This window comes from Nipponia nippon, unplaced genomic scaffold, assembly GCF_047370975.1.
Source record: "Nipponia nippon isolate SJK-2023a ecotype South Korea unplaced genomic scaffold, ASM4737097v1 scaffold_35, whole genome shotgun sequence".
NCBI classification, from domain to species: Eukaryota; Metazoa; Chordata; class Aves; order Pelecaniformes; family Threskiornithidae; genus Nipponia; species Nipponia nippon.
In genome coordinates, this window is record NW_028262353.1 from 757815 (window position 1) to 768818 (window position 11004).

The 11004-nt window shown below is 73.7% G+C and overlaps 2 protein-coding genes across 11 annotated transcripts; one reads left to right on the forward strand and one right to left on the reverse strand.

Moving 5' to 3' along the window:
• The first annotated feature begins 262 nt into the window (after positions 1-262).
• Positions 263-3671, forward strand: MCRS1 (microspherule protein 1). Its single transcript, XM_087771761.1, has 14 exons — positions 263-423; positions 871-1000; positions 1125-1263; positions 1350-1508; positions 1602-1711; positions 1800-1908; positions 2018-2156; positions 2254-2329; positions 2421-2449; positions 2564-2656; positions 2744-2826; positions 2925-3012; positions 3122-3249; positions 3326-3671. The coding sequence occupies exons 1-14, from the start codon at positions 282-284 to the stop codon at positions 3410-3412; spliced, it is 1512 nt and encodes a 503-aa protein (XP_087627887.1). The 5' UTR covers positions 263-281; the 3' UTR covers positions 3413-3671.
• A 2-nt stretch (positions 3672-3673) lies between these two features.
• KCNH3 (potassium voltage-gated channel subfamily H member 3) lies at positions 3674-10986 on the reverse strand. Of its 10 annotated transcripts, XM_087771698.1 has the most exons (15): positions 10825-10985; positions 9272-9505; positions 9053-9187; positions 8836-8969; positions 8205-8454; positions 7938-8095; positions 7155-7362; positions 6269-6807; positions 5612-5861; positions 5285-5493; positions 4629-4864; positions 4472-4554; positions 4301-4383; positions 4210-4230; positions 3674-4170 (listed from the first exon to the last, which is right to left on the reverse strand). In XM_087771698.1, exons 1-15 carry the CDS (start codon positions 10898-10900, stop codon positions 3775-3777), a joined length of 3012 nt encoding a protein of 1003 aa, XP_087627824.1. In that variant the 5' UTR covers positions 10901-10985; the 3' UTR covers positions 3674-3774. The 10 variants fall into 10 exon arrangements, 9 of the variants coding, with proteins under 9 accessions (XP_087627824.1, XP_087627823.1, XP_087627822.1 ...); XM_087771697.1 differs by having other exon boundaries at positions 3674-4230; XM_087771696.1 differs by having other exon boundaries at positions 3674-4554; positions 6269-6468; positions 6541-6807.
• Positions 10987-11004: the final 18 nt, after the last annotated feature.

The window sequence follows — 11004 nt, forward strand, 5'->3', positions numbered from 1 at the left end:
CATGATGGGTGTGGCGGGGGGTGGTGCCATGATGGGTGTGGCCGTTTCGACGGGCGGGGGGGGGGGGCGTGACTGCGCTGCCGGGGCCGGGACGAGCCCGGTCTGCCGGGACAACGGGACGCGTCCCCGTCCCCGCCTCGCGGGTTGGGCCCGGCCGCCGCCGCCCCACCGGTAACGGCGGCCCAGAAAGGAGGAGGAGGTGCGGCCCTGCCCTTAGTTAAGATGGCGGCGCCCTGAGCCAAGATGGCGCCGCACTTCCGAGGCCGCGCTGAGCCTTTAAGATGGCGGCGCCCTCTGCGGCTTCAGTGCGCCCGATGCTGGCGTCAAGCCGTCTTCCGGCCATTACCCGGAAGCGGCGCCGTCCATGGAGGCGGCCGGGCGGACGCCGTCGCGGAGCGGCCGGAGCCTCCGCTCCCGGGGATGGTGAGGCCGCGGCACCGGCACCGGGGCCGGCGCCGGCCGCCCTGGGCGGGGAGGGAGGCGGGAGGCGGCGGCCTGGGGCGGGGGGGGTTTGTCCGGGGGCCTGCGCGCCCCCCCCCCCGTGTCCCCCATCCCCTCCCCGGGCTCCTCACGTAGCCCCCGGTGCCCCCGTGTCCCCTTGTGCGTCCCCCCCGTGCCCCTCGCTGCCACCCGCGTCCCCCCGTGGGCTCCCACCTCCACGCCTCCCTCACTCCCGCCGTGTCCTGCCTGTCCCCGCCGTGTCCCTGCTTTCCCAGGGCCCCCCCCCGCCCCCTGGGGTTGGACACCCCCCCCCCCCCCCCCAGAAAGCTGCACCCCAGGGCGCGGGGGGGGGCCCGAAGGTCCCGGCTGCCCCGCGGGTGAGCTCTCGGGGGGCAGCCGGGGACCCCCCACCTCCTCCATCCCCCGCAGACGCGCTGCTGGCCGGACTGATGGCGTCGGGGGCGACGAGCCGCTCCGAGGACGAGGAGTCGCTGGCGGGGCAGAAGCGGGGCTCGGCCCAGGCCTCGGGCGCCATCCCCAAGCGCCGCAGCTCCTCGCGGTACGTGGGGACGGGAGAGGGGGGCACGGGCTGAGCCCTGCCTGCCCGCTGCCTGCCTGCTGCCTGCCTGCGGGAGAGGGCGGCCCGCAGGCGCCAGGACTCAGAGCCGTCCCGTTTCTTCCAGGTTCATCAAGCGGAAGAAGTTTGACGATGAGCTGGTAGAGAGCAGCCTCGCCAAATCCTCCAGCCGGGCCAAGGGTGCCGGCGGGGTCGAGCCCGGGCGCTGCTCGGGCAGCGAGCCCTCCTCCAGCGAGAAGAAGAAGGTGGGGGGCCGGTGGGGACGGCCAGCGGCCGGCCGGGGGTCTGGGGAGCTTGGAGAGACCCCGAACCCCCATCTCTGCCCACCCAGGTCTCCAAGTCCGTGTCCACCCCCATCGCGCCCAGCCCGGTCCCGACCCCCGGCCTCACCAAGCGGATGAAGAAGAGCAAACAGCCCCTGCAGGTGACGAAGGACCTGGGCCGCTGGAAACCCGCTGACGACCTCCTGCTCATCAACGCCGTGCTGCAGGTAACGGCCCCGGGGGGCTGTGCGTCCCCCAGGGACCCTCGCAGGGGCGTGTTTGGGTTTTGGGGCTGGCCCCTCACCCAGGGGCTTTTCCAGACCAACGACTTGACCTCGGTGCACTTGGGCGTGAAGTTCAGCTGCCGCTTCAACCTGCGGGAGATCCAGGAGCGGTGGTACGCGCTCCTCTACGACCCCATCATCTCCAAGTGAGTGCAGGGCAGGCCCGGAGGGGCAGAGCCGGCCCGGGGGCGGGCGGTGGGGACCGCGGGGGCTCTCACGCCACGTCCCCCCCAGGCTGGCCTGCCAGGCCATGCGGCAGCTGCACCCCGAGGCCATCGCCGCCATCCAGAGCAAAGTGCTCTTCAGCAAAGCCGAGGAGCAGCTGCTGAACAAGGTGGGATCGGTAAGAGCCGGCCGGGAGCGGAGCGGGCTGCGGGGCGGGGGGCTCCAGTCCGGGGTCTGGGGCTCTCGACGGGGGTCCATGGTGCCACGCGTCCCTTCTCCCTCCGCAGACCAGCCAGCCCACGCTCGACACCTTCCAGGAGCTGCTCCACAAGCACCCTGACGTCTTCTACCCCTCCCGGACGGCCAAGGCCCTGCAGCTCCACTGGCAGCTCATGAAGCAGTACTACCTGCTGGACGACCAGACCGGTGAGGCCCGGGGGGTCCCCTGTCCCCTGCGTCCCCTGTGTCCCCTGCTCCCCGCGCCCCCCAGCCCCCTCACTCCCTCCCCTCCTGCTCCTTCCAGTGCAGCCGCTGCCCAAGGGGGACCAAGTGCTGAACTTCTCGGACGCCGAGGACATGCTTGACGACAGCAAGCTGAAGTGAGGAGGTTTTGGGGCTGGGGTGGCGAGCGGGGCCGCGATGGAGGGGCGCGGGGCGGCACAGCCTCATCCTGCCTCTTCTCCTCTGCAGGGACGTGCGGGACGAGGTGCTGGAGCACGGTGAGTCCGGCCCGCTCCCACCCAGGCAGCCCGACTCTGCGGGGAGAGGCCCAGGACCCCCCCGGGCCGGGGGCAGGCGCCCCCCACCCTCCCCAGCTCCCTTCTCCTCCCCAGAGCTGACCGTGGCCGACCGGCGCCAGAAGCGGGAGATCCGGCAGCTGGAGCAGGAGCTGCACAAGTGGCAGGTGCTGGTCGACAGCATCACAGGTGAGAGCTGGGAGCCGGGGGGCGCGGCTGTCCGTCCCCCCAGCCGTCTGTCCGTCCCCCCACCCCTCTCACCCCTCCTTCCCGCAGGTATGAGCTCCCCGGACTTCGACAGCCAGACGCTGGCGGTGCTGCGGGGCCGCATGGTGCGGTACCTCATGCGCTCCCGGGAGGTGAGTGTGGGTGTTGTGCCCCCCTCGGCAGAGCCCCCCACTCCCCGGGGAGCCCCCCCTGGCCTCCCCGCACCCCCTGACGCTCCCTTCCCCCCCAGATCACGCTGGGCAGAGCCACGAAGGACAACCAGATCGATGTGGACCTGGCCCTGGAGGGGCCGGCCTGGAAGATCTCCCGCAAGCAGGGTAGGGCCAGGGGCTGGGGCTGGGGCCGGCCTGGGGGGGCTCTGGAGCCGGGGGCTGCGCTCCCCCCCCTCACCCCGCTCCCCCCCCTCACCCCGCTTCCCCCCTCCAGGCGTCATCAAGTTGAAGAATAACGGGGATTTCTTCATCGCTAACGAGGGCCGGCGCCCCATCTACATCGACGGGCGCCCCGTGCTCGGCGGCAACAAGTGGAAGCTGAACAACAACTCGGTGGTGGAGGTGAGCCCCGACGCGGGTGGGGGGTCCCGGGGGGGGCCGGGGGTCCTATCCTGCTCACCCCCTGCGCCCTCCCCAGATCGCCAGCCTCCGCTTCGTCTTCCTCATCAACCAGGACCTGATCGCCCTCATCAAGGCGGAGGCGGCCAAGCTGGCCCAGCAGTGATGAGGGGTGGGGGCTGCTCGGCCGGGTCCCCCCCACTGGCCCTGCAGGGGGGAGTGGGGGTCCCCACAACCCTCAGTTTGGCAATGGGGACCCCTGGCCCCCCTCAGCCCCGTCCCTGGGGGCGCTGGGCCCCTCTTGCCCCTAGCCCTGGTGGCTGGAGGTTGTCACCTTCCAATAAAGTGCTTTCCCCTGCCCCGCTGTGGGGTCCCTGGGGGCTGGGGACACCCCGGTGAGGGACGCAGGACCCCAGCTCCCGCGCCGTGGTCTTAAAATCGCTTCTTTATTGATAAAGGCGGAGAGGAGGCTCCGTCCTGGCGGGGGGGCCAGCGGCAGGGTATGGCCCGGTTGCCCCGGCGGTCCCCTTACATGCCCGTCGCCTCCTCTTGGGGCTGGGGGGGACCCTGGGAGCCCCCCATCAGCGCCAGCTCCAGGCTGGGCCTGTCCCAGGGCTGGGGGGGCTCCAGCTGCGGCATGGGGAGGCCGTGGCCCCCCGAGGAGGTGGGGATGGGCAGCCATGCGGGGGGGCTCCCCCCCGGCTGCGCCCCCGGGGAGCCCCAGAGGGGCTCAGGGCCCAGCCAGGGCTGGCTGCGGGCGGCGGGGGGCCCCCAGCCCCAGGGCTGGCTGCGGGCGCAGTCGGGGGGCGGCTGGTGCAGGCAGAGCCCCGGCCCCCCCGTCTCCACGCGGAGCGGCTGCAGGGCTGCGGCCATCGCCGGGGCGTCAGGGCGCGGGGGGGGTGGCAGCAGCAGGAGCTGCAGGGCCTCTCGCAGCGCCCGCAGCCCCTCCCGCAGCTGCAGCACCTGCCCCGACAGCTCGGCCACCTGCGGGTGATGGGGGTCAGCATCCCCCCGGCCCCCCCAAACCCCTTCAGCCCCCCCGGGCCCCCCTTACCGCCTGCCGCAGCTTCTCGATGGTGTCGGCGCTGCCAGGCTCTGGGGGGCCGGGGGGGATGGCCAGCAGCCCCCCGTCCCCAGCTGCAGGGAGAGGTGAGGGTCTCCTCGGGGCACCCAGGGGTGCAGCCCCCCCCCCCGGGACCCTGCCATCGGGGCCCCCCCACCTTACCTGGCCCCAAGGAGGGGCCGAGGTGGAAGCTGAAGAGGGGCTTGTCGGCGGCGCAGCCCTCCCCCTCGGTGCCGTCGACCACCCTGCGCGATGGGGGGGTCGGTGGGGCGCAGCCCCGGGGGCCTGGGTCTCCCCCTGCCCCCCCCCAGCCCCTCACCTGGGACTCAGGTCCGGGGGGCCGCTCCAAGGGTGCAGCTGCAGGGCCGTGGGGCGCCCGGGCTCAGGGGCGGCGCGGGGGGCTCTGCTGCGGGGGGGCCGGGGCTGGGGCCCTGCTGCCGGGGGCGCCCGGGGGCTGGGGGGGGCCGGGCCGGGGCTGGGGGGCTGTGGCTCGGCCCCCTCCTCCGGCACGGGCAGCGGCGGCGTGGGCTCCCCGCTGGGCCAGCGCGGCTCTGCCTGCAGCCGGGGCAGGGGGGGGGCCTGCTCCTGCATCGCCCCTTCCCCTGTGACATCACCCAGGCCCCGTGACGTCACCCGTTGTCCCATGATGTCACCCTCCAGCCCTGCGCCGTTCCCCCTCAGCCCCATGTCACACACACACACCCACCCCACCCCCCGTCGGCTTTGGCCCTGGGTTGTGCCGCAGATTTGTCCCGTCCCCCTTAGCCAGGAGTTAGGTCATAGAGCGAGGGCAGTGATGTCACTCGGAAGCTATGATGTCATTCTTCAGGCCCGAGCTGCTTTGCGGTCTGGGACCCGCTGCGCCCGTGCCCTCCCCTCCCCTCTCCCCACCATCGCTGCTGGGGGTAGCGTCAGCCCCCCGGCTCCGTGATGTCACCCCCCCGACGCCCCGTCCCCCCGGTGACGTCACCTCACCTCGGGGGCGCCCCCCAGGTCATAGCTGAGCTGGCGGGGGAGCTGCCGGCGGAAGGCGCGGGCGAAGTCAGGGTCGAGGGCCAGGCCCTCGGCCAGCGCCGGCAGCCCCAGGCTCTGCAGGGCGCAGTACGTCAGCCCCCGCACGTCCGCCCGGGCCCGCCGGCGGCGCGGGGACCCCCCCAGGTCGCAGCCGATCAGGTCCCCCTTCCCTGGGCAGGGGGACACGCGCGCGGGGGGCGTCAGGCCGGCCGTCGGTGTCACGAGAGGGCCGGCGTCGGGCCGGCCATCGGTGTCACGAGAGGGCCGGCCTCAGCCCGCGCCCCGCACCGAGGATGGCGAGGACGGTGCCGTCCCGCAGCACCTCCATGGAGCCGGAGCGGAGGAAGTAGAGCGCCTGGAGCGCGTCGCCCCGGCGGATGAGGAGCTCGCCGGGGGTGCAGAAGGCGGGGCGCACCCCCAGGGAGAGGGCGCGCAGGCAGCCCCGGCTGGCGCCCCCGAAGAGGGGCAGCTGCAGCAGCTCCTTGTGCAGGTGCAGGGCGATGTCGGCCCGCAGCTCCTCGGGCAGGCTCTGCAGGAGCTGCGCGCCCAGCGCTCAGCGGGGCGGGGGCCGCCCCCAGCCCCCCCAGCGCAGCCTGGGCCCCCCGGGCCGCCCCCGGCCCCCCCAGCGCAGCCTGGGCCCCCCAGGACCCCGAGGCTCCCCATCCAGCCCCAGTGCAGAGCATGCACCCGGAGACTCCCTCCATCCCTGCCGTGGGGCCGGGGAGCCCCCAGACCCCCTCCATCCCCACCACGGACTGAGCACCCCAAAATCCCCCGCTCCGTCCCTGCCGTGGGGCTGCAGCACCCCCAGCCCCCTCCATCCCTGCTTGGGGGCCCGGGACACCCCAGCCCCCCCCATCCCTGCCACGGGGCCAGGGCACCCCAGCTCCCGGCCCCCCACCGCCCCGTGTCCCGGGGGCCCGCGGTGCCGCGGCGGGCGCCGACCTCGGCCGTGTCGATGCCGTTGTTGGCCGCCCACGTGCTCTGGAAATACTCGAGGATGCGGCGCTTGAGGGGCCGGGGGATGCGGTGGATGCGGACGTAGTCGTGCAGGTCGCGGGTCCGGCTGTGGTACAGGAACCGGCGGGCGTACAGCCGCTGGATGATGGCCGTCACGTTGCCGAAGACCACCGCGTGCATCAGCGCTGGGGACGGCGGGGACCCCGTCACCCGGCCGCCGGGCCCCTCCGCGCCCCCCGCCCGCCCCGGCCCCTCACCCCCGACCAGCATGGTGCAGATGGAGAAGATCTTCTCGGTGTCGGTGTTGGCGGAGACGTTGCCGAAGCCCACGCTGGTCAGGCTGCTCAGGGCGAAGTAGAGGGAGGTGATGTAGGCGCTGCGCAGCGAGGGGCCCCCCAGCAGCCCCCCGCTCCTGCTGCAGTTGGCCCCCGGCCCCATGCCGTTCCCGGCCCCCTCGGCGCTGCAGTTCCTCCTCGCCAGGTAGTAGGGGGTCTCCAGCCGCCGCGCCAGCTCCTGCAGCCAGCCTGGGGGGACGGGGGTGAGCCGGGCTCGGGGGGCACAGGGACGCCCCACATGGGGCTGGACGGGCTCTGGGGCCGCGGGGGGACACGGGCAGCCCTCGGTCTGGGGCTGTGGGGCGCACGGGGCGCAGGGGCAGGTCTCGGCAGGGGGCCGTGGGGTGCTCGGGGTGCAGGGGTGCGCGAGCAAACCTCAGGTTTTGGGGTGTGGCGAGGCCATGGGGGTGCCGCAGCAAACCCTGGCAGCAGCTCGGGGGGGGCAGCCGGCACACGGGGACACATGGGGACACCAGAGCAGGGCCAGGCGTGTGGGGACAAGGGCCAGGACCCCCCCGCAGCCCCCATGGCCGTACCGATCTCGGGCAGGGCGGCGGGGCTGCCCTCCACCTCACGCTGCCCCAGGAGGAACCAGCCGCAGGCGACCCAGTGGGCCAGGAGGGCGAAGACCACCATGAGCAGCGCCAGCACCACGGCGCTGTACTGGGAGTACCGGTCCAGGTTGGGCAGCAGCCGCAGCAGCCGCAGCAGCCGCACCGTCTTCAGCAGGTGGGCGCCCACGTACTGCGGGGAGAGGGGCAGTGCCGGGGTCCGGGGCACCCGGAGGGGCTGGGGCACCCGGAGGGGCCGGGCGCCCGTTGGCCCCATCCAGCCACAAACCCCTCTGGGGTCCTCGCAGCCCACCAGGAGCCCTGCAGCATTCATGGGGGGGGGGTTCCTGCAGCCCAGCAGCGTCCCCACAGCCCCGTCGGGGTCCCCGGTGCCCCCTCAGTGTCCCCACAGCCCCATCGGGGCCCCCACAGCCCCGTCAGGGTCCCTGGTGCCCCCTCAGTGTCACCACAGCCACATTGGGGGGGTGGGGGGGGTGGTGTCTGTGGGTGTGGGGGGGGTGTGGGTGTGGGTGTGTGTGTGTGTGGGTGTCTGTCTGTCTGTCTCTGGAGCCCCATTAGGGTCCCGGCAGCCTTTTGGGCTCCCTGCAGCCCTTCAGGGACGCCACCGGCCCAGCAGGGTCTGCGGTGAGGTCCCCCTGGTCCGTCAGCATCCCCAAAACCCCGGTGGGATCCCCGCAGCTCGGGGGTCCCCGCAGCCCAGGGGGATCCCCGCAGCTCGGGGGGGGGGGGGTGGTCCCCGGCGCTCACCACGTTGACCTGGCAGGCGGCGAGCAGGTCGAAGGGCAGCGCAGCCACGAGGTCGAGCGGGAACCAGCCGGCCAGGTAATGGCGGGCGACGGCGCGGGGCTCCAGCACCACCTGCCCCGACTTGCTGACGAAGGTGGTGCGGAAGTTGAGGACGATGTCTGGGGGCAAGGGGGGGTGGGGGGGGTGGGCAGCCATCAGTGCACCGAGTCCCCCCGGCCTCTGCCAGCCCCGAGCCGGCACGGGGTGGGGGGCGCGGGGGGGCTTTACCCAGCATGAAGAGGATTTCCACGCACAGGTCACAGGCGCTGGGGGGGCCGCGGGCGGCTGGCAGCCCCTCCTCGCTGCCCGCGCCCACGCAGACGCTGTAGGGGACGGTGACGGCCACGTAGAGGGTGGCGAGCAGGATGAGCCCGTCCCAGCCCGCCTTGAAGGCCCCGTAGTGCAGCAGGATGAGGGGGGGCTTGCGGATGGCGGCAACCTTGTACTCGGGCAGCGAGGGCTTGTCCCCGAAGACGCCCTGATGGAGACAGGGGTCAGCCTCGATGCCCTGTCCCCTGCCCCAACACACTGTCACGAGCATGGCCGTGCTGTCCCCAACCTCAGCACCTTGTCCCCAGCTCTTTCCTACCCCTGGCCCCAGCCTGGACAGCCCGAACCCACACACCGCATCTCCAGCCCCTTCCCTGTCCAGCCCCGGTGTCCCCAGCCCCGGCACCTTGTCCCCAGCCCCGGCACCCTGGAAAGCCTGCCCTCAGCCCCTGTGTCACCACCTCCATGGCATCGGCCTCTTCCCAGCCTGGCCACTCCGTTCCCCGCCAGGATGCCCTGTCCCCAGCCCTGACTCATGTCCCCAGCCCCGACACCTTGTCCCCAGCCCCGATTCGTGTCCCAGCTCCACCTTTCTGAGCTTGTGCTTGCTCTTTCTCTGCCTCTGCAGGTGCCCCGAGAGGTGGTACAGCACCGCCCGGCTCCGGCGCCGGCTGGCATTGAAGCCCTTCCCTCCGGCACGGCTGAACCGCCGCCGGCGCCCACCTGCCCGGACAGAGAGGGGGGACGTCGGTGGCAGAGGCCAGGGGGGCTGCAGCGGGTCCCATCGCTCCTTGCTGTCCCCTCACCCATGTCCTTCGTGCTGTCGGCGCCCGAGCGGCTCTTGCTGCTGGTGATGTCCTTGTGGGACACGAGGAACAGGGCCACCTCGTCCTTCTCGTTCTTGATGGGCACCACGTCCAGCAGGCACCAGAAGGGGACCCCTGCGGGGGACAGCACACGGGCTGGCGGGGCGTCCCCCCCGGCGGGGCTGCGGAAGGGACCCGGCCGTCCCCGCTGCCACCCACCGCTCTTGCGGTAGAGGATGAGCTCGCCCTTGAAGGCCTGGTGCTGGTCCAGCGCGCGGCGGAGCTGCTGCCGCAGCAGCTCGCTGGTGGCGGGGCCGTAGAGGAAGGAGCAGGCGCAGCAGCGCTGCATCACCTCCGCCCGCGAGAAGCCCGTCAGGTCGCAGAAGCCGTCGGAGCAGTAGACGACGGGGAAGGCGCTGGGCACCTGGGCATTGCCCAGCACGAAGTTGCTGTCTGCGAGGGAGAGGCGGCTGGGCCGGGGCGCGGGGAGCCCCTGGGGCAGGGGGAGCCCGGGGGTTTGGGGGGTCCCGTGGGGCTGGGGGACCCCATGGGTTTGGGGGATCCCATTGGTTTGGGGGATCCTGAGGGTTTGGGGGACCCCATGGGTTTGGGGGGTCCCAGGAGATTGGAGGGAAGGGGCTGGGGGATCCCATTGCGTTTGGGGGATCCTGTGGGTTTGGGGGATCCCACTGGGTTTGGGGGATCCCAGGAGATTGGAGGGAAGGGGCTGGGGGATCCCATTGCGTTTGGGGGACCCTGAGGGTTTGGGGGATCCCATTGGGTTTGGGGGATCCCAGGAGGCTGGGGGATCCCATGGGTTTGGGGGAGCCGATGGGCTTGGGGGGTCCCAGGAGACTGGAGGGAAGGGGCTGGGGGACCCCGTGGGTTTGGGGGACCCCGTGGGTTTGGGGGGTCCCGTGGGGCTGGGGGACCCCATGGGTTTGGGGGATCCCAGGAGGTTGGAGGGAAGGGGCTGGGGGATCCCACTGGGTTTGGGGGACCCCATGGGTTTGGGGGGTCCCATTGGTTTGGGGGACCCCGTGGGTTTGGGGGACCCCATGGGTTTGGGGGGTCCCGTGGGGCTGGGGGAGGGCACCCGTGGCCCCCCGGCGCTGCGGGGTGCGGGGTGCCCGCACCCATCTGGCCCCGCTGCGTTATTTTTACCCGTCGCGCAGCAGCGCTGGGGCTGAACCGCCCCGTTGGCACCGGTGGAGCCCACTCTGCCTCATTTGCATACATTTGCATAGCACAGCGTGGGGGGCGCCTCCCACCCGCTCTCCCGGGAGGGGCCGGCACCGGGCGGGGTGGGGGGGGGCCGTTCCCGGGGTCGGGGCGGTGGCGGGGGCTCCGGCCGGTGCCGCCGAGGGCAGCGCCGTTGCCCCCCGGGGGCGGCGGGGGCGGGACGGGGATTTATAGCCCCGGCGGGGGCGGGGGGGGGGCGGCGGGGCCCGATCCTGCCCCGGCGGGCGAGAGGGGGCGGCGGGAGCCGGGACCCCGACCGGGACCCCCCCGCCCCGGGACCGAGCACCCCCGATCCGCCCGGGCGCTCTCCCGGGGATCCCGTGCGCGGCGCCGAGCAGCGCCCGCCCCAGCCCGGTCCCGGTGCCGGTCCCGGTGCCGGTCCCGGTGCTGGTGCCTCCGCCCCGGGGGGGTGCGCAGCGCCGAGCACCGCCCGGCCCGGCCCCAGCGCCGCCGCCCCGTCGGGGCCGGTTGCGGGGCGGCAGCGCCGCGGGTGCGGGTCCCGGTGCGGGTCCCGGTGCCGGTGCACTCACGCGTCCCGTCGAAGCGGCGGGCGATGGTGTCCAGGAAGGCGTTTTGCGGTGCCAGGAGGCCCCGCATCGGCGGCATCTCAGCGGCGGCTCCGCGCTGCCGCCATCCCCGCGGGCCCCGGGGCTCCCCCGCCGCCCGGTACCGCCCCCCCCGGTACCGCCCCCCGGGAGGGGCCCGCAGCG

Excerpts from the sequence above, each read along its gene's own strand:
- MCRS1 (XM_087771761.1), top strand. The coding sequence starts at position 282 with ATGGCGGCGCCCTCTGCGGCTTCAGTGCGCCCGATGCTGGCGTCAAGC. Across the intron at positions 1,001-1,124 it reads AAGCGCCGCAGCTCCTCGCG|GTTCATCAAGCGGAAGAAGT; the intron begins GTACGTGGGGAC and ends CGTTTCTTCCAG. Across the intron at positions 2,657-2,743 it reads GCTGGTCGACAGCATCACAG|GTATGAGCTCCCCGGACTTC; the intron begins GTGAGAGCTGGG and ends TCCTTCCCGCAG.
- KCNH3 (XM_087771693.1), bottom strand. The coding sequence starts at position 10,900 with ATGCCGCCGATGCGGGGCCTCCTGGCACCGCAAAACGCCTTCCTGGAC. Across the intron at positions 8,970-9,052 it reads CGACAGCACGAAGGACATGG|GTGGGCGCCGGCGGCGGTTC; the intron begins GTGAGGGGACAG and ends CTGTCCGGGCAG. Across the intron at positions 8,096-8,204 it reads GGAAATCCTCTTCATGCTGG|ACATCGTCCTCAACTTCCGC; the intron begins GTAAAGCCCCCC and ends CCTTGCCCCCAG.